Source organism: Protopterus annectens, chromosome 13.part0 (assembly GCF_019279795.1).
Source record: "Protopterus annectens isolate FY-2018-M chromosome 13.part0, PAN1.0, whole genome shotgun sequence".
Lineage (NCBI taxonomy): Eukaryota > Metazoa > Chordata > Ceratodontiformes > Protopteridae > Protopterus > Protopterus annectens.
Genome location: NC_056747.1, coordinates 790,231,966 through 790,253,649, shown reverse-complemented (window position 1 = coordinate 790,253,649; position 21,684 = coordinate 790,231,966). Strand labels below are relative to the sequence as shown.

At 44.5% G+C, this 21,684-nt stretch overlaps 1 protein-coding gene across 1 annotated transcript in view; it reads left to right on the top strand.

The window, feature by feature from the left end:
• Positions 1 to 21,684, top strand: part of NCOR1 (nuclear receptor corepressor 1) — a 4,682,182-nt gene that overhangs the window by 3,622,191 nt on the left and 1,038,307 nt on the right. The window contains exon 27 of the mRNA XM_044054890.1: positions 20,788 to 20,953. Within this exon, the coding sequence (XP_043910825.1) occupies positions 20,788 to 20,953 (166 nt within the window). The remainder of the gene's footprint in view (positions 1 to 20,787; positions 20,954 to 21,684) is intronic.

Below are 21,684 nucleotides of genomic sequence, written 5' to 3'. Positions count from 1 at the left end.
TACACTTTTCGCATATTTCGAAAGCTAGGTATCTCAATAAATTGCAAAAAGTCTGTTTTGTCGCCTTGTCGTGCTATTACCTTCATAGGCGCAAATCTAGACACAGTCAGCATGTCTGCGAGACTCACAGACCAAAGGATAGCAGACATACACAAACTAGTCTCTCTTCTTTTCCACAGCAACAGAGTCAAAGTCAGATTAGTCCTAAAAGTACTGGGGATTATGGCAGCTGCTATCCCTCTACTTCTATTAGCCAGATTTCACATGAGAATCTTACAGTGGATGCTCTTCACACAGTGGTCATACCAACAACTTCCGATGTCCCACACCATTGTGATAACGCAAGCATGCAGGAATCATCTTCTTTGGTGGATTTCTTCCCCCCAGCTGTTCTTAGGAAGACCTTTTGTCCCTCCCCCTCCAGTTGCTACTCTGACAACGGACGCCTCCCTGATCGGGTGGGGGGGGGCATTATCAGGGCAGGACAGTCCAGGGCATATGGCAACCTTACGAACGCCACTTGCATATAAATGTTCTAGAGATGAGAGCAGTGCTTTTAGCGTTGCAAGCCCTTCAAGACTCTCTTCCGATGGGAACGATAGCAATCCAGACGGACAACATGTCTGTAGTGTGGTATATCAACAAACAAGGCGGAACCAGATCCTACCCCCTATGTCGAGAGGCACTCAGACTGTGGCAATGGGCGATTTCTTCTCAGCGGTTTCTGATAGCAACGCACATCCCCGGGAAGTCCAATCTCATTGTGGACAAATTGAGCAGAGCTATTCTCATGCCTCACGAGTGGTCTCTGAAAATTCAGTCTTGGAAAAGTTTTTCTGAAGTGGGGCCAGCCTTGCTGCGACCTTTTTGCTACTCCCCAAAACAGCAAGTGCAAAGATTATTTCACCCTCTTTCCTCTACCAGGCCATCCCAGCAGAGGCGCTCTAGTCCAAGTTTGGCCCCGGGGACTTCTGTATGCATTTCCTCCCTTCCCACTAATTTCTCAAGTGATACAGAAAGCCATCGCTCAGAAAGCTTCCTTGATCCTCATTGCCCCTTACTGGCCTCGACAGGTTTGGTTCCCCTTTCTGCACCATTTTCTGTTGGAGCAACCCTGGCATCTGGACCTAGTTCCAGATCTTTTGACCCATCAGTCGGGTCGCTCCCTCCCCTCTCTGAACCTCACTGCTTGGTTCCTCCAATTCCAACCCTAGCCAGGCTTCTTCTAATATCTCACTCAGTTCGAGATATTTTAATAGTTTCCCATAAATCCTCCACTCGGAAGATTTATCTTAGTAAGTGGAAACGTTTCTCCTTTTGGGCACAAGGAAGGGACATAGATCCTTTCACTGCTCCCATTCAAACGGTCCTTGATTTCTCAGCTGAACTATTCCACACAGGTTCGTCTCCTTCTACTATTAAGGTTCAATTGGCAGCTATTTCTAACTTTCATGTTGGAATCTCAGATTCTGCCATCATGTCTCACAAGCTTTGTAAAGCTTTTTTGAAGGGAGTTTTTCTTCTCAAGCCTCCTATCAGAAATCCTCCTCCTTCTTGGGACCTTAACTTAGTTCTCACATCTTTGATTCTTCCCCCCTTTGAACCTGCAAATTCGTGTTCTATGAAATTGCTATCCTGGAAGACACTCTTTTTGATCGCCATTACTTCGGTTAGAAGAGTCTCGGAGCTTCATGCACTCTGCAGTCGATCCCCTTATCTTTAGTTTCATAAGGATAGGGTATCCTTACGGACCAACCCATCCTTCCTACCCAAAGTAGCCTCTCAGGCAAACCTAAATCAGAACATTGACCTTCCTGTGTTTTTTCCTAACTATTCTAACAGGTCTGAACAAAAATTACATTGGCTAGATGTTCGTCGACAATTAAGGTATTATTTGGATAGGACCAAACAGACCAGAAAGACTGACCAACTGTTTGTTTCTTATGCAGAAGGCAGAAAGGGCCTTCCAGTTTCGAAAGTATCACTCTCCAGATGGCTTACATCCTTGATTTCTTTTGTGTATGAGATTAGGCATCAAAAGTTACCAAACAAACCTAAGGCTCATTCGACTAGAGCTTTGGCTACTTCTATAGCTTTCCAAGACAGGCTGCCTATTGATACAATTTGTGCAGCAGCTACATGGGCTACTCCTCACACTTTCATTTCTCATTATAAGTTGGACCTAGCTTCTAGACACAGAGCTGATTTTGGTTCCACTGTACTCAAGAGTCTGTTCCGATAGGCCACCCGGGACAAGGTGCTAGGGACGCGGTCCCATCCAGCAAGAATGAAGGCGAGATGGACAACTTAACATATAGAAGTTATGTTCATACCATAACGTTCCATGTTAGTTGTCTTCTTCTCGCCTTCTTTCTTGCGTCCCACCCTCCTTCCCCCTAGCCTGGACAGACCTAGAGGAGTTTGATTGTGACCTTTTTTTCCTACCGCCTCTATTGGTATATGTATATACTGTGTTATGTATATATTCCCTCATCAGGTTGTAGGTCACCTTCCTTCTGTCATCTTAGAGGTGGGTTTCCCCTTTCCAGTGTTGCTGGTTTTCTCCTGGCTGGGCCTAGCTTACAAACGAGATCTGAGGTATTACCGCCTAGCATTGAGGGATATAAGGGGAGCCTAGAGCCGGTGGAACCAACTCTCGAGCTTTTAGAGTGGCCGAGTCGGAGCCGAGGATCGGCTCCGAACCCATCCAGCAAGAAAGAAGGCGAGAAGAAGACAACTAACATGGAAACGTTATGGTAAGAACATAACTTCTATATTTACAGGATTTAATGCATTCTGCTGAACAGGTTAGAAAGCATACTTTGCAATGTGGTTTTGATTCATTAGAAGCATCTTGCAGGGCTGCTGTCACTGGGTCTGTATTTAGAAGGCATGCTTGGCTTAAGGAGCAATCTTTGCCAGATCATGTTAAAGCTTAATTGTTGGATGCTCCCTTAAATCAGGGCCGCCTTTTTGGTAACAAAGCAGAAGTTGTTCTTAAAAAAAAAAAAATGGAGGAAAAAGCTAAATCAATGCAAACTGTTGAGGATTTCTGACAAGTACAGCCTCCAAGGTTTAGTAGGCATTGTCCCTCTAAGAATTGGTCCTTTCCTGCCTCTTCCAGGTCTTCTCAGTCTGTCAAAAGATTTTTAATACTCTTAACATATACTGGAAGAATCACGCAGCAAAAAAGGTAGGCCAAAAAAGAGTTTATTTTACATGCATGGAGACTTGCCACAGTTCTTGGTTGTCAGCAGTCTAATTTCTACACACTTTACATGGATTTTTATACCCTCTTTTGTGCATACACAGCAGCTGGTTACTAGACAAGGAATTTCAGTCAAGGCTATAAATTCACTCACTGGAGCCTTAGATGGTAAAAAAGTCAGACACAAGATAAGTTGGTGCCTACATCAAGGTAACATCTATGCACTCCCCCTTGGTCAGAGGTCAGTCCCAAGATAGGCCTGTGCCTGGACCAAAGTAGCATCTGTGCATTCCTTTCTGGTCAGCAAATTCCTTACAAGAAAAACAACTCATTTTAGCTTATTTCTTTGCACGCAATGCAGTTTCACCTTTTAACCCTTCCTATACAGGATACAAAGATGTTGAACACAAAGATTCTTACTACATTTCCCTCACAACACTTTGTATCCCCAGTAATACATTTTATTCATACAGGTTTTAACACGATTCATTTTCTGTATATTCAGAATAATAAGCTTTAGTTGCATTGGCAGACAATACACTTGATATTATCATTCGGATGCAAGGAATGCAACAACAACCCAACAGTAGGAATATAATGGCACCAACACATACAGCAATTAAGACATTCATAAATACTGTTCCCCAATTTCCAAACCAATTCTGGAAAAAGTCAGTCAATGGATTCTGTCCTGGTTTTGTAAGTTCAGAAACTTGTTGTAAGATCTCCAAATGACTGTCTATATCATGCTCATTGTCAGGAATGAAAGAACAACACTCCTCCTGGATAAGAGCACAAGTACCTCCTTTCGCCGCTAGGGTGAAATCGAGCCATCCGATTCTGCAACACTACAGTCCTCATTGCAGTTAGCTCATCCGTCACCAACTCTAGCGCAGAAAAGTTGCATTGCTCAGAGTTTCTAACAGTTTTGACAGTTTTCTGAGCTCCCAAATAGATTTTACTGTCCCATAGGCTGGAAGAATACCAGCCCAAGAAATGACATCATTGCCCAAGTCCATGTGTGACAGTCCCTTGCTGCTACTGTGGGCCAAATCGTGATGATAGATCCAGGATGCATCAATGTTACCTACGGATTAACAGGTTTATTCACAGCACGACATTTCAGATTTTACCTTGGGGAAGAGTAAAGGAATGTCTTATAGCTGGTGCCAAATAACCCAAAAACAACTGCCTGACCAATTCCTTGGTAACCATTTGTATGCTTTTTTACCACAGACAAAATAACAGTCATTCACTTTAAGAGTGATATTTACTGGAATAGAATGATTTCCTTTGTCTTGTATCCCTTTAAACAAAAGATCATACACAGATAACATTTTTCAACAAAACTTGTGACATTAATAAGCCCTGTACTATTAATAAGCACTCTTATAGGCTTGAAACTTGTTGCACAGTGCCCATCTAATGTACAGTTATGAATTATGGTTACATTACATTGACTCCATCCAACCTTAATTTTTCCAGATCTCTGGAAACATACAGTTCCATTCTGACGACCCATGAGGGGTAATGCTATTTTGTCCTTTACAGCTACCTCAAGTCTCAAATAGTAAATTGGTCCATGTATCATTTGCCCCAAAGGGACTGTACCTAACATCAGACCACCATGTACAGTCGGGATAGCTGTGCATATCCAACAATTTGAAACATTAAAAGACAAAGCATATGCATATTTAATAGCCTGATACGTGTTAAAAAGTGGATGCCAAGCTGTATTTTCATCTCTCTTTGTTTGGCTAGTTTCGTGTGAAAATAAAAATGGCCACAACAGAAAAACAACACTTACAATCACTAATAAAAAAATTATTCTACAATGCCTTTGTGGGAAAGGCTGTCCCCTTCCGATATTTTCCTGCATTGCTACAACAGTCAGAAAAGTTCATACAAAAACAGGATTACTACTAATCAGTGTTCCTCAGGGGAACTCAAATTCTTTTCCAACTCAAATTTCCTGACAATCTTGCAATGTGTCAGGTGGATCCAAGATGTTTGCTTCTTTATTCGAACTGCTGTGGGTGTCGAAATCAAAACCTGGTATGGACCTTCCCACTTCGGAGAGGCCCACGTTTTTCTTTTAACAATTTTAATCCACACCCACTCGCCAGCCTTCACTTCCAGGATCCTGTTGTTCTTCTGATCTGAAAAATAATCATTCGTTAGAGAAGTGTTAGTTTTTGTCAGCATTTTCCTCATGTAATCTGCTATCTCTTCACCCCCCTCACGTTCCGCAGGCAAAAGACCTTGCCACTGCGGGACGTAATAAGGTCTCCCATATAGTAGTTTAAATGGTGTGACCCCTTTTGAAGTGGGAGTGGTACGCATGGACAGGAGTGCCAGAGGTAAGCAGTTTATCCAAGACTGATGTGTCTCGGCCATGAGTTTACGTAACTTGCCTTTGAGAATGCCATTATGGTGTTTAACCAACCCTGCTGACTGTGGGTGGTAGGCACAGTGATGTTTTAAGTCAATCTGAAAAACGGCAGCCAGCTTTTGAATAACTTGGTTTACAAAATGTGTGCCGTTATCAGAATAGATGCGTGGGTAGCCCAAAATGAGGGATAATATTATTCGTAAGGGCCTTGGCTACCGACAGGGCATCTGGATGTGTTACTGGAAAAGCTTCAACCCATTTTGTAAAAGCATCAATAATGACTAATACAAATCGCTTTTGTTGAACAGGGGTTAGTTCAATAAAATCCATACAGATTGTGTGAAATGGATACGGAGGCAGCGGGAAAGCTGCTGGAGTGATTCGTACCCCACCACCATGGTATCGTGCACAAAGCAGGCACGATAAAGAAAATTTGCTGGGTCATTTGAACCATAGCAGCAGGGCCCAGATGAGATGGGCCATGCGTCACTAACGAGGCATACCTAAAAAGGTTTGTTGGCAAGACATACATATCATTTGGACCTACAAAAACTCCTTGCTTCTGAATAGCCCCATATTTAACCCATCGCGGTTTTTTCTGAACTGTACTAAGTTCCTGCATTACTTGCAAAGTTTGTAGATCAAATTTATCTGTAGGATGAAGTTCCTTCTGTGTGGTCTCGAGTGCAAAAGTAGAGGTTAAGGCTACACTTTTTGCAGTTTTGTCAGCTAGTGCATTTCCAAGTGATACTGGATCCTTGGCATTTGTGTGTGCTGCGCACTTACAGATGGCCAATCCCCGTGGCAGTTGGACAGCTTGTAAGAGGTTAAGAATTAAATCCTTGTGGGTTATTTTCTTTCCTGAGGCAGTAACCATTCCCTATTTTTCCATTGCTGTGCAAAGACATGGACCGTGGAAAAGCATACTGACTATCTGTGTAGATAGTAACTGCCTTATCCTTGGAAATGGTACATGCTCTGGTCAAAGCAATCAATTCAGCTTGTGCGGACAGATTCCTGGGGAGAGGTTTTGCCTCTAGTACCTTAGTCTCAGTTGTGACTGCATAACCCACTTGTGTAATACCTGCCTCATTCTTACGTGCTGACCCATCTACTAACAGGGTCCAATCTGAATTTGCCAAAGGCTGATCCTTAAGGTCTGGTCTTGGTAAGACATTAGAGTGTATTAAGTCTAAACATACGTGAGGGGCACCGTCATCAGCTGTAGGTAACAGCGTGGCTGGATTAAGAGTGGTGCATCGCTCAATGGTCATGTGTGGTTGTGATAGTAATGTTGTCATGCAGGACAAGTGTCTGCTAGGAGAGAGAAAGGTAACTTTATCCTGTAGAAGTATTACCGACAGAGTGCGGTACCCGTAAAGTAAGGTCATGAAACAAAACTAGGGTTGCAGACGCCTGCACGGCCAGTGCAGCTGCGACTACTGCTTGTACACAGTGTGGCAACGATCGTGCCACTGTGTCCAGTTTACTGGAATAAAAAGCTAATGGCCTCAACTTATCCCCATAAATTTGCAAAGGAACCGATGTCATAAAGCCCTGCTTACAATCTACTGTCTGAACAAAAGGTTTTGTATAATCAGGGAAGCTAAGTGTTGCAGATCCTGCTATCAGTTGCTTTACCCTAGTAAATGCCTGTATTGCCTTATCTGTCCATTGCAGCGCGTCATGTGCTGCCATGGGAAGTGCAAAAATAAGTTCTGAAAGTGGACTCACTTCCTCTGCATAATTGGGAATCCAACTACGACAAAAGTTAGTTATTCCTAAAAATGACATCATTTCTTTTTTTGTACTGGGCATTGGTGCCTGTAAAATAGCTTCTTTTTTACAGCTATCCAGTTGTCTACCAGCATTTGAAATGGTATAGCCTAGATATCGTACTTCAGCTTTACAAAATTGTAATTTAGATTTGTTTACCTTATGTCCCTCTTTCGCCAAGAAATGCAATAACCGAATAGTTTCAGACTCACAGACAGCCTCCGTGGGTGCAGCCAGTAAGATGTCGTCCACGTATAACAGTAGATGACAGCCATGCTCCGGTTGAAACTGTGCCAGGTTTGTTGACATTTCTTGCGAAAAGATCGTAGGGCTTTCACAATATCCCTGCGGCAGCCTTGTGTAGGTGTACCGCTTGCTCATGAACGTAAAAGCGAACCAAAACCTACTAGTTTCCTGTAGAGGGATGGAAAAAAATGCGTTACTGATATCAATGACAGAAAAATACTTATCTGTGGGAAGGATATCATTTAACAAAACAGATGGATCTGGGACCACAGGAGCCCTTGGTACCACAGCAGCATTCACAGCCTGCAGATCCTGTACCATTCTCCAGGTCCCATCTTGTTTCCTTACTGGGAACAAGGGTGTGTTACACGGTGAATCTGTGCATGGAATTAAAACCCCAGCTTGTAATAGAGCCGTGATCACTGGTAGAATGCCTTCTTCTGCCTTTTTACTTAACGGATACTGACGCTTGTGAGGTCTAAAGTCGGATTTTGGAGTTATTTTAACCTGTCCTGCTGTTCTTATTAGCCCAATGTCATGTTGCCCGCGGGACCATAAGGAATCTGGCACTGATTGTAACTTTAATTCTTTCTGTGGGGTTAGGAGATATAGTCAGAATGGCCCTCCCCCGGGTGGCGTTAGCCTGTCTTCGCGGAGGTGCACTGTTGGTCTAGCCTGGGTGACCCAATTTAGTCTTTGTACCTGCACGCCTTTACATGCCAACTGTTCTGGCGTCATTTTAGCCCATTCAGTAACTTTCTTTCCCACCAGATACCATGCCATTTGTTTTTCCCTTGTTACAGAGACATGTGCAATAGAATTATTGCGAAAAAGTAACTGCATATCTTTTGTAAGACTGCATGTAACTGCAGAATTTCCTGCTTTATCCCAATATAGGTTTTGTAACAAGATTTTGGTGACCTTGTGTTTAAGGAATTGCTCTTCATATTTGTCATCTGGTCCTACATACTTTCTGTAGTACATTGTACAGTGTAGTTGTTTAGCTACCACTGGCGGTTGTGTGCCATATTTGCTTAAGGCCAAATTAGTTAGCTCATTTACTACATTTTGTGGTCCAGTTTCGACAAGATCATTACTGTACCAGTAGTGTAAATCACCCTGCCCCACCTGCAACATAACATCTTGAATTTTTACTCGTTTGGCTAGAATCCCTGATGCAGTCGGCACAGCTGCTATGCCAAACACGTGCATCAAATCTCTCCCTAATAAGTTTACAGGGCAAATTTTGGAAATAATGACTCGAAATCTGATAGTTTGGTTAGTTTCAGGGTCCGTGAACCATAAGGGTTTAGATAGTGGTTCTTTATAAATGCGGCCATTGGCTGACTTGACTAATACATAGTCATCAGAAGTTACATCAGATGGCACTGCAGAGGTTTTTAGCAGGGTCCTGGAGGCCCCTGAATCACACAAAAATTCTACATCCTTCCGTTCCACTTGAAGTGTGATAATCGGTTGTGCCTCTAGCTGCATAGTTACAGCCAGCGCTGTTAAATTAACAACCTGATATTTACCTTTGTCTGAAAAATCAGTCTTTTCATTCTCCCATCCTGCACACTCTCCCTTACCCTCTTCGTTTATGTCCTCAAAAGCTTCCTCTTTGCTCTGCCTTATTGAGTCTGGCCCGTCAGCCTTTTTGTCCGGGTCTGATTCACCTCCACCACCATCATATAGTCATGCTGACTCATGATTCGGGGTGGTTTTAGTTCTTTCAGAAGACCGGCAATCCCTGGCAAAATGTCCCTTTCTACCACATTTGAAACATTCTCCTCTTTTCTGTCTGCCTTCATAGTCTTCGGAATGTCCCACATTCCCTCTTCCTCTGCCCCTGCCTCTGCCCCTTCCACTACCCCTGTTAGTCGGACCTTGCAGTAGCATAAGTGTCCCATCTTCACCCACCGTAAAGGTTTGAGCTTGTTTCCTTTTCCTTTTTTCTAAATATTTCTCTGCATGTCTTGCATACTCCAGTAAGGGTTGCAGACGTGCCGTCCGATGGTCTATCATATGTTTGTGAATGAAGTTACTGATTGCAGTCCTACATCCTTTTAAAAAGGCATTTTTTAACTGTTGTTCATAAGGTGAATCATTTTTTTGATTGGGTGGTTTGCTTATTCCACTATGGTTATCAAAACACTGGGTAAGTCTGTGCAAGTAGTTGTCTACTTTTTCATCGTCTTCTTGTACACATCTATTGATACAGGTCCAGTCTGCCCTAGGCTTCCATTTTTCCATAATACGGTCTAGTAAATCCTTAACCTGCTTTTGGTGGGAGTCTGAATTGTAGGCAAGTGGTCTATCATCTTCCCTGGTTATGGGGTCCCAGTCCCCACAGACCAGGTGCCAGTCGGGACCCAAAATTTGTCGAACTACTTGCTCCAGCTCTACGGCATTTAGCTTGTAACTTTCTATCATGCCTGCGATATCTTCACAAAACTTGGTCATGTCCAATTTTGGGTGTGGTATGCCCTCCACAGCTTTTCGGATGTCTTCCCGTGTCCAAGGTCGGTAAACTAAAATAGTGGGACCTTGACCGGGTGTTCCTGCCTGTGGATTTGCTACTTCTATAAGGGGATATGAGTCTGCAGATACTATATTTAATTCATCTTCTTGCATTTCAGCTTCCTTAGGCGTCCATTCTGATTTATCTATATTACGGTTTCGGAGTTCCAGGGTTTTACCTACTTGTTTTGTCAGTACTACAGAGGGTACAGTTTTATCCTGATTCTCTGTGTCATTTTCCTGATACTTGGGTGGACTAACCATGTCTTTTCTAACTTCGGGATACAAGGGCGGGGCTGTCGGTCTACGACAGGCAACAGATGTCTCGTCATCCTCTTTTCGAACAAAAAATGCATCTTTTGCACTCGAGCCACTACTTCCCTTATTTAAAAATTGTTCCTTATATCTCTTATTAGCTTCTTCTAACCATTTCTGTGCTTGAGGAAATCCTACCTTTTTTTGTTTCTTAACCTTACCTCCTGTGTCCCTGCACAGGTCTCTCACTAGATTTTGACATTCTGATTTATTCAAGGTACCACTAAACCCATAGTCTTTCTTCCATTTTCTTATATATTTCAAGTTTTTCGGATGTAATTTAAACATATATTCCTCATCCTCAGTCCTTTTATTTAAGCAGCCCTTCCTAACACAACAACTGCTTCCTGTTCCCATTTTTCTTATTTAAAAGAAAAACTGTTTCCTTTTTTTCTTATTTAAAAGAAAAACTGTTTCCTTTTCCTGAGATCTCTACCGGTCTTTTGTAAAATTTAAACAAAAGAAATTCCTTTATGACTAGTCCCTTAAAAAACTTTTACAAAAACAAAAAAGCTTACCTTACTGCGGATCTTCCGCCTCGTTAAATCACCGTCCCACGGATCGAATCTAAGAGTGACTGGCCTCTACTTACGACTTCTTCGTCGGAGGTCTTTCCGTTCAAGGGAGCCCGAGATTCGTTCTCCCCTTCCTGTACAGGTTTTTCAGTCCCTCTTATGCGATTCATCGTGAAGAGGTGGCCCCACGTTCTGGGCCAGAAATGTCAAAAGATTTTAATACTCTTAACATATACTGGAAGAATCACGCAGCAAAAAAGGTAGGCCAAAAAAGAGTTTATTTTACATGCATGGAGACTTGCCACAGTTCTTGGTTGTCAGCAGTCTAATTTCTACACACTTTACATGGGTTTTTATACCCTCTTTTGTGCATACACAGCAGCTGGTTACTAGACAAGGAATTTCAGTCAAGGCTATAAATTCACTCACTGGAGCCTTAGATGGTAAAAAAGTCAGACACAAGATAAGTTGGTGCCTACATCAAGGTAACATCTATGCACTCCTCCTTGGTCAGAGGTCAGTCCCAAGATAGGCCTGTGCCTGGACCAAAGTAGCATCTGTGCATTCCTTTCTGGTCAGCAAATTCCTTACAAGAAAAACAACTCATTTTAGCTTATTTCTTTGCACGCAATGCAGTTTCACCTTTTAACCCTTCCTATACAGGCTACAAAGATGTTGAACACAAAGATTCTTACTACACAGTCCAAACCCAGAACAAGCAGAACCCCCAGGTTTCAGTCCCAGGATATGCACAGGACTAAGCAGTAGGGGGCTTCCACTTTCAAATCAGGGAGTACTAAGAATCCCCCCTATGGTAAGCTGTCTCAATGACTTAACCTTAAAACTTCCAAGCACTTCTCAACTGTCTGCTCTTTTATGGGGAAAGATTGCTCTGCAGGCCAAAAACTGGGAACTCATTACCCAGGACAAACGAGTTTTAAATATTAGGACAAATGGGTTTTAAATAGTTTCCCAAGGATACGGATTTCACTTCCACATGTTACCAGTCCCAAACGGTTGGCCAGATCTATCCCAATCAGTGAGCAGAGGCTCAAAAGCTAGTTCTCTCTCTCTCTCTCTCTCTCTTAAGCATAAAGGCTATTCAAACTGTACCAGATGAGGAAAAAGGAACAAGGTTTCTACTCAAGACTTTTCCTGGTACCCAGAAAAGACCATTCATGGCATCCTATCCTGGACCTGTCCATCTTAAACACTTTTTTGGTGATTCCAAAATTCAAGATGCTAACTCTTCACCAGTTGCTTCCTATGCTAGGCAAAGATGCCTGGTTTGCAACACTGGATCTAAAGGAAGCCTACCTGCACATCCCAATCAGGGAATCTTGCAGAAGATGCCTACGCTTCAAAGCAGGCTACATGCTCTATCAGTTCTCTGCACTGCCCTTTGGCTTATCTGCTGCGCCCAGGGTATTCACAAAGTGCCTAGCTCCAGGCATTGCATTTTGCAGGCAAAGAAAAATTCAAGTATATCCATACCTGGACGATTGTCTAATTCAGGCAGAAAGCCAGGACACCCTTTTGAATCATCTGTCATTTGTACAAAAGGTGCTCACTTGTCTGGGGTAAACCATATACGAAATCTCATCTGGTGCCCTGTCAACAAATTATATTCCTGGGAGCAAGCTTGAACGCAACTTCCCAGATGGCTTTCCTCATGCTAGAGAAACAAATTCATTTGACAACTTATTTCAAACTAATGGCCACAAAGACCCTGCTATCTGCAAGGCAAATACTGCAAGCCTTGGGGTTCATGGCCTCCTGCATTCTACTAATTCCATATGCAAGACTGCATATGAGGAAACTACAATGGTATCTAAAAAGCCTATAGTGTCAATATTCTCAGGATCTAGAAGCAATGATTCCTATCATACCTTGCCTATGGTTAGAATTCCTTTGGTGGGCCGAGGCCTGCCACCTAAACAAGGGACTACCATTCATTCTACCCCCTGCCGCCCAAACCCTAAGAACAGGCACATCAGACTATGCATGAGGGGCTCACCTGGCAGGGAAGTGCATTCAGGGCAAATGGAGCCCAAGTCAAATGCACCTGCATATCAATCAAAAAGAAATGTTAGCTGTACATAACACACTGACAGCCTTCAAGGACCACATTCTTCCAGGGCAATTAATGGTAAAGACGGACAACAGCACTGTTATATTGTACATAAACAAGCAGGGGGGTACCCATTCCTACCTCCTCTGCAGACTAGCCATGGCTCTGTGGAACACAGCCTTGAGCTACCAAGTTCATCTACAAGCTCAATTTCTGCCAGGAAGACTAAATACACTGACAGACGAACTAAGCAGAAATGTCATGGAGCCTCATTAGTGGAAACTGGAACCAAAAACTTTCAAAATGTTGATACACAAATGGAGGAGCCCAGATATAGACCTGTTTGCCTCTCCCCAGAACTACCAATTGGACAAATTCTGCACAAGGACTTCACAAACTAGCTTGGAAAGTGGATGCTCTGTACTTCAGCTGGAAAAATCTGTCAGTGTGTGCCTTCCCCCTCTGCCTCTTCTCCCCAAAGTACTACTAAAGGTCAAACAGGACAAACCAAGGATGATACCGATTGCACCAGACTGGCCCCGCCAACACTGGTGTACCCCATCTTGCGCAGTATGTCCCTGCTGGCTCCATGGCACCTGCCTCAGACCCCTACCCTGCTGTCTCAGCCGGACAGCCAGATTCTGCACCCTCAGCATCAAACCCTGAACCTGGCAGCCTGGCTAATTATCTAATTTCTCCGTTACCATCCCTCAGTAAACAAGTGTTGGATGTCATTTTGGAGGCAAGGAGGCCTAGTACTGGAAAATCTTGTGCTTAAAAATGGAAAAGATTCTGTGCCTGGAACCAAACTCAAGGGATGGCCACAGCAGCGCCCAACTTACCTCACATTCTCCAATGCTTAAATGAGATGCTTCACAAGGGCCTTTCTTTTTCCTCCATCAAAATTCACGCCTCAGCCATTTCAGCTCATTACAAGACAGAACCACCCCTCTTCTCTCATCCACTGCTCAAGCAGTTCCTCAGAGGGGCAAAAAACTTAATACCACCCAGGAGAGCCCCAACACCAGCCTGGGACCTTAACTTTCTATTGGAAAAACTCACTCTTCCTCCTTTTGAGCCGGCTGCAAGTGCAGAGTTGAAATTCCTTTCTTGGAAAAACGGCCTTCATTTTAGCAATCACTTCAGCAATAAGGGTATCTGATTTACAGGCCCTTATGGCAGTGGAGGCTTTCATCATCTATCATGAGGACAGTGTCCTTTAGGACCAATCCCTTCTTCATGCCCAAGGTGGTTTCCAGTGTGGCTCTTAATCAGTCCATTCATTTGCCAACCTTCTTTCCTAATCCACAGAACAAAGGGGAACACATACTGCACTCCTTAGATGTGCACAGACAACTGAGATTTTACTTGGACAGGACTAAACCTCAAAGGAAATCCGAACAACTGCTGGTGGCATTTGCTGCAGGGGGCAGAGGGGAAAGCTATTTCAAAGCAAACCATTTCTAAATGGATAGGCCATTGCATTCATTTCTGCTATAAGCACCATGGAAAACCTATCCCACAGGGGATTAGACCCCATTCAAACAGGGCTGCATCTACCTCCACAACCTTTCTCAGAGGTGTCCCTACCAGGGACATCCTAGAAGCTGCTACCTGGAGTTCTGTACATACTTTCACCAAGCATTACCATTTGCCTGTTTTCTCTAAATCCAGAGCTGGCTTTGCCACTGTAGTCTTGCAGGGCCTTATAGCTGGTCCTAAGGCTGTCTGATTTCCTCTTCCCATCTTTAGCTTTGGGAATCTGCCCAAATGTGATGACTGCAACAGTGAAACACGAAGAACATAGTACAGTTGCATACACTTACCATAAATGTAGATGTTAGAGTGTATTCACTGTTGCAGTCCTGGTTACCCTCCCTCCAGCCCCCTGACTTCTTTTGGGTATACCTCTACTCTCCTTTTCTATGCTTAAAAGCTTTTTGGTGTATTTGCTTTTGTCTCCTGACATCTGGGACAAGAAAATCTGATGTAATGGCATTGGCTGCATGCTTTATACCCCTGACTACCTGATGTCACGGAAGATGAGACACCAACCGATACAGGACCCAAGACTTTGATAATCAGGCCAACTGAGGTCTACTACAAGCAGATAACCCAAATGTGATGACTGCAACAGTGAATGCACTCCAACATCTACATTTATGTTAAGTGTACACAACTGTACTTTCACTCCCGAGCCCAAGGAGACTTGTAGCCAGTCCCCAGTCAGGTCTTCTCTCCACCGGCTCTCCCGACCTATTTTGGTGGCGTCCTCCTACTCCACCTGGTGTCTTTGTGAAGTGGAGATAGGATGATACAGAGATTTATCCATGCTCAGATCCAGATGGGGGTCTTGCCGATGCCCTCTCCTTCTGGAGGGGGCTCCTTGCAACCTTTTTTCTGACCAATATCTCCTCCGATCTGACCAGCATTTTTGTAGTTTTTGGATCCGAGGACCCTTTGGGTCGGCGCCAACAGTACCATGTACCTCGTCTCCGTCCATTACTTTGCGCTTGTCTGATCCAATGGGATCAGATCCAAGCTCTCGGAGCCATAGCCTTGGGGTCAGGTCCAAGGGGGTGCTCTCTGCTTTGAGTGCTTCAGAGTGGAGCATTCCACTTGGCATCTCGGCGCCTGGAGGCCCGGCTCTGACTCCCCTGTCTGTTCGGGGGGGGGGGGGCAGGCCCCGCCAGTATGTCCCAGGAGGTTCATTCCCCCTCAGCATTTAAGGTGGTGGAGAGGGTTCTTGCGGTGTCGAGGCCTCTGACCATCTCATCCTCGGACTCCATCCAGACCCCCTTGGCTCTGAGTGTGGTTCAGACCATCTTGCCGTCTCGGGGACAGCCTATGGTCGCTGTGCCCCAGGAAGTTCCGGTGGAGCAAGGGGTTTGTGAGTCCTCCTCAAAGTATCTCGCTGAGGAGGTACCCCACAAACATAAGTATAAGAAGAGGCACTTGGACTCTCCTCCAGAGTCCCTCACAGAAGACACTGACTTGAATGAAGGAGAAGGTTCCCCAAGGTCACCCACCGAGGAAGTTTCCTTTGGAGATGATATGGAGCTCTTTCACCAGAGGCGAGGGTGGTCAGCCTCTAAACTGACCTCAGACAAATCTGTGTTTTTGGAGGCATTCGGCTTGGGCCCATCTACCACTTGGGTGTCCCCTCCTGCTGATCCACTCATGGATCTGTTAACATCTAGGGCATGGAAGGAACTGGACACTATTGAGCCCAATCCTAAGTGTCCCAACAAAGTGTTGAGCCCCCAGTTGGGCAGGACACATTGGAACAAGGGGTCCGCAGTAGATGCGATGATGGTGGCGGCCACCACCAAGAAGGAGCTCGCTCAGGAGAGCTCCACAGTTCATCCCCCTGATCAAGAATCAAGAGCGATGGACTATTTTGGGAAGCGAGTATATGCTACAGTGACTTTCTGTGGGGATGCTGAACTATAATATGGCGCACGTCATTCAACTCCAGTGAGATCTAGTGAAGGAAATCATGGAGTCTACCCCAAAGACCATGTCGGCGGACAAAAAGACGTTATCCGCCTGAATGTCCACACTCAAAGCAGTTGCCAACATGTCCATGCGACTGCTCTCATGCTCTGGAGGGAGCTGCAAGGGCAACCGTAACAGGTGTTTCCACCAGCTGTCACGCCTGGCTCCGGTTGTGTCAATTTTCGGAGCCCTTCAAGGCATCTTTCACCAACGCCCCCTGTGATGGTTCTTCTCTCTTTGGGAAATTTGTGAAAGAGACACTGGTCCAGAGTGAGAAGGACAGGAAGATACTGTCTGCCTTCTGGATCTGGTTCTCGTATCCTCAAAGATCCTTTTCCAGGAATCAGCGAGAAGTAAAGATGATGTGGTTCCAGAAGTCCTAGCCATTTTCCCAGGACACTCAGGATTCTCCGTCCCCCAGAGGCAGAGGGCATCACAATAGACACCACCCGAGAGGCAGAGGGCGTCCTAGGAATTTCAGATCCCGACAGATTTTCTCTGAGGGACCCGGGCAGCAGCCCTGAGGGGTTGCTAGACTACTCATCTCTGGACACAGTAGGGGTCGTCTTTCACTACACATGAAGGCATGGGATTCATTACAGCAGATCACTGGGTGTTGAGAATCATATCTAGCGGATATTTTGTTCCGTTCAAGGAACATCCCCATCTGAGCAAGCTCCTCCCAGACGTTCCACCTGCACAACGAGAGGAGGCAGTGCTAGAATTAGGATAGCTGCTGAAGAAACTAGTCATCCAACCGGTCCCCCCAGACCAGTTTGGATCTGACATTTACGCCAGATTCTTTTTAGTGCCAAAGAAAATGGGTGACCTCAGACCAATCTTGGTTCAGTCCACATTGAACCTGTCAGTAACCAAGACAAAATTCCAGATGGTCACTTTTCAATCTATCCTGCCTTTTCTGCATGCCAAAGACTGGATGTGCTCAATCGATCTCCAGGATGCATACTACCACGTCAGAATGGACAAGTGCTCCTGGAGGTTTCTTCGCTACCGGCTGTGAGCCAATCACTACCAGTTCAGAGGTTATCCCTTTTGTCTCACCACAGCCCCCAAGATGTTAACCAAGGTGATGGGAGTTGTATCGGCTCACCTGAGTCTCCAGGGTATGCAGATCTTTCCGTACCTGGACAGTTGGCTCTTTGCTTCCCCTTCAGAGCATCTACTGTGTCAGGTCATGGATTACTTCATTCGGTTAGCGAGAAATCTGGGTGTTACCATCAATCTAAACAAATCTTCTCTAGTGCCGGTCCAGATTCTGGAGTTTATTGGGATGTGTTTGGACGCACTTCAAATGAGAGTTTTTCTCACCCCGGACAGGATATGCAGTATCAGCCACGTGCGTTACAAATTCTTTATGCTCAAGTCTCTACCGCCAAAGCAGTTCTAAGGGCATTGGGTTCTATAGCGGCCACAATCAATCTTCTGACTATGGCTTGCTTTCATATTAGAGTTCTTCAGTGAACACTTAGTGGTCCCTGTTAGACCTTCCTCTCTACTTTCTACTAGAATCTTAAGGCTATACAGGGACTTCCTTCAGTGGTGGATTCAGTCTCTTGATCTCCTCAAGGGATGCTCCTTTCACCCTGCCTTTCCCAAAGCCATGGTGACCATGGATGCCTCCCAGCTGGGGTGGGGGGGCACTGCTCGGGAAGAACGGTCCAAGGCACGTGGTCACCCTCCGAGACCGATTTGCATAACGTTCTAGAGATGAAAGAGGTCCTTCTGTTGCAGGGACTTCATGCCCATCTTCCTCTAGGGACAATTGCCATTCAGACAGACAGTTATGTTAGTAGTCTGGTACATCAACAAACAAGGGGGAACCCAGATCTTAGCTCCTCTATCGAGAAGCCATGAGAGTGTGGGAATGGGCAATCTCCACTGGCAAATTTCTAGTAGCAATGCACATTCTGGGGCGGTCCAGCATTATAGCAGACAGGCTCAGCAGATCTGTTCTGATGCTTTACGAGTGGTCACTGAATCCTTTGATAGCTGAACAGATCTTTCTAAAGTAGGGTCGGTCTTGTTACGATCTCTTTGCATCTCCTTCCAACGCGAAATGAAGTGAGTTTTTTGCTCTGAGCCACCCAGAGGGTGAAGCCCCTAGAGATGCACTGGTTCATGCTTGGCCTCCCGGTCTCCTCTATGCTTATCCTCCGCTTCCTCTTATGTCGAAGTTTCTTCAGAAAGCTTAAAAGCTGGGGAGCACTGTGATCCTTATTACCCCATTCTGGCCTCGCCAGGTTAGGTTCCCCTCACTGTGGTCTCTTCTAGTTGTTCCTCCATGGATGTTGGATCCAATTCCGGATCTTCTTTCTCATCCCTCAGGGATCCCTCACCCAGATCTGGACAGTCTGAAGCTCACGGCTTGGCTGCTCCAGTTCCCATGATTATCAGGACTCCCGGATTGTCATCCCCTGTAAAGTCCATTTTGGGTGAGGCTCACAAATCCTCCACCAGAAAGATGTATCATTGTAAATGGAGATGTTTCTCCATATGGGCCACTCAGCGGGCTTTGGACCCCTTTCACGGTACCTCTTTCAGCAGTCTTAGATTTTCTGGCAAACATCTTTCGTCAGGGTGCTAGTTCCTCTACAGTTGAAGTGCAACTGGCAGCTATTTCTAATTTCCATGTGGGAGTGAATGTCTTCCCTGGCTTCTTCCAAACTTTGTAAGACCTTTCTTAAAGGTGCTTTTCTACTTTGACCTCTGGTTAAGGACCCTACGCCTCCGTGGGATCTTATCTTATTGTTACAGGCATTGGTTTCTGCACCCTTCGAACCTGCAGCATCAGTTGATTTGCAATTTTTGACCTGGAAAACTGCTTTTTTGGTTGCAATTACTGCAGCCAGAAGAGTGTCAGAGCTTCAGGCTCTTTCTTTTAAGATGCCTTACATGATCTTTCACAAAGACAGAGTGTCGCTGTGCACTAATCCATCTTTTCTTCCTATGGTGGCCTCAGAAGCCAATATTAATCAGACTATAAATTTAACAGTTTTTTTCCCCAACTTCCAGAACAAAGGTGAATAGAAGCTGTATCTGCTTGATGTTCACAGACAACTGAGATTTTATTTACACAGGACGAAATCCTTTTGTAAGTCTGATCAAGTCTATTTGTGTCTTATGCTAAACCCTTTTTAGGTATGCCAGTTTCCAAGAATAACAGTTGCTCTCTGGATTTCGTTATGCATTGCTCGAGCCTATGCTGTGAAAGGTAGATCTCTGCCAGGACAAGTGAAGGCACACTCCACCCGATCTATGGCTACCTCAGGTGCCTTTTGTTCGGGGTGTTTCTGGACGATATCTGCTCGATGGCTATGTGGTCCTCATTTCATACCTTCAATTCTCATTACAAGCTGGACATTGTGTCTAGGAAGAGAGCATCCTTTGGCTCTGCGGTGCTCCGGAATATCCTTCCATGAGAGCCACCCAGGAGTTTTTGGTAGCTGGGGACTCTGTCCCACAGGTTGAAGACCAAATGAAGTAAATTGCTTCAGGTAAAGATGTTATGTACTCAGCATAACATTCCATCTGAGTAGTTGTACTTCATTTGTCTTCAAACTTTCCCCCCCTCTCCTTCCCCCTGACCTTATTGATGCAGTCTGCATTTAGCCTTGCATAAAGTGTGTGGCCCTTGACTCAGTCTAGGCCTGTGAGCGTTTTAGAGATTCTTATTATGATAAGGTGATATTGGGTAGGGTACCTGATACCTCATAGGCAACAAACTCGATCTGAAGGGAGAATGGAGACAATATGAGTAAGGGGAGGAGTCTGGAGCTTGGATCCATAGCTGGAAAATGCGGCCGTGTCGGATCCAATGTGGATTTGAAACCCACAGGTTGAAGACAAATGAAGGTCAACTACTCAGATGGAACTTTGTGGTGAGTACATAACTTCTTTTTTTATTTAATTAAGAATGTTGGGGTGGTCCCACTTGCATACTGAAATCACCCTTCCATTCACATCATGACAGAAAAATGGGCATCTGATGTGGAGTTTGATTATTCATCCTCTATTCAGTAGTGGTCAGTTTGTTTTTGATTTAATCAAAAGATGTGAAAGCTGACTTTGTAGACATATTTATCATCTTTGAAATGATTTCTCTGTCTCTGTTTCCTTTCAGTAGATATTACTGGCAGACTGGCTAAGTAAGAGTACAAGTTTGTTATTAACTTAGTTGCTGAAAATGGTCCTGTTCATGCTTTGTTTACTAACTTTTTAATGTCAGGGTACTCCAGCCCTACAGCAAGGCCTCCCTCCTGATGGGTTTATAAAGGGAGCCGGTGCCAAACTTGGCCCTGAAGACAGCAGCCCAGAAAGATCACGTGAAGAACCACAGTCCAAGGGGCACGTAATTTATGAAGGCAAGAAAGGACACATTGTCTCTTATGATGGTAAGCACTTCTTTAATCTAGCAACTAGAGTGCATTTTCAGCTGGTGCCGTTGCATTTGCTATATGAGGGCTTTGTTGTATTTATTTATTGCTTTTGTTAACCTGGAAAGTTTACGTGGGTAGTAAACTCCTTTTTTAGAGGTGATCAGGGAAAAAAGCTCCATATGATAGACAGAAAGTAACATACATATATAGAGTGAAGAACCATTTGAGCATCAAATGATGAGAAAAAAAAAGATTGAGCCTACAGCAGTGAGAAAAACAAAAGCATTTGCTAGATACACTATAAATAGTCAACATACAGGTATTCTGTCAGATGAATGGAGGACAGCAGTAGTCCTCCCTGTGCGCAAAGATGATGCATCAACAGACCTTGATAGTTACAGATCCATAAGCCTGACAAGCCTCATTTGTAAGGCTATGGAAAGAATCATTATGGCATTAATGAGGACATTGGTAACCTATATATTCAAAAGTCCAAGCCAGATCAGGTTCCTCAAGAGCAGATCGTACCTACTTAATCCAGTTGACTTCTTTGAGAAAAGTTACTGAAGCAGTGGGATTAGGACAAATCCATACACACTGCTGTGTAGACCTCATAAAGGCATTCAGCCCCATCCCATACTCAGTTATTGTACACAAGCTTTCCCAACTAAATGTAAATCCCTGTGTAACTCACTGGATAGCAAATTGACTCAGAACTCAGAAAATTAGCGTGGGTGGCTTTCCCT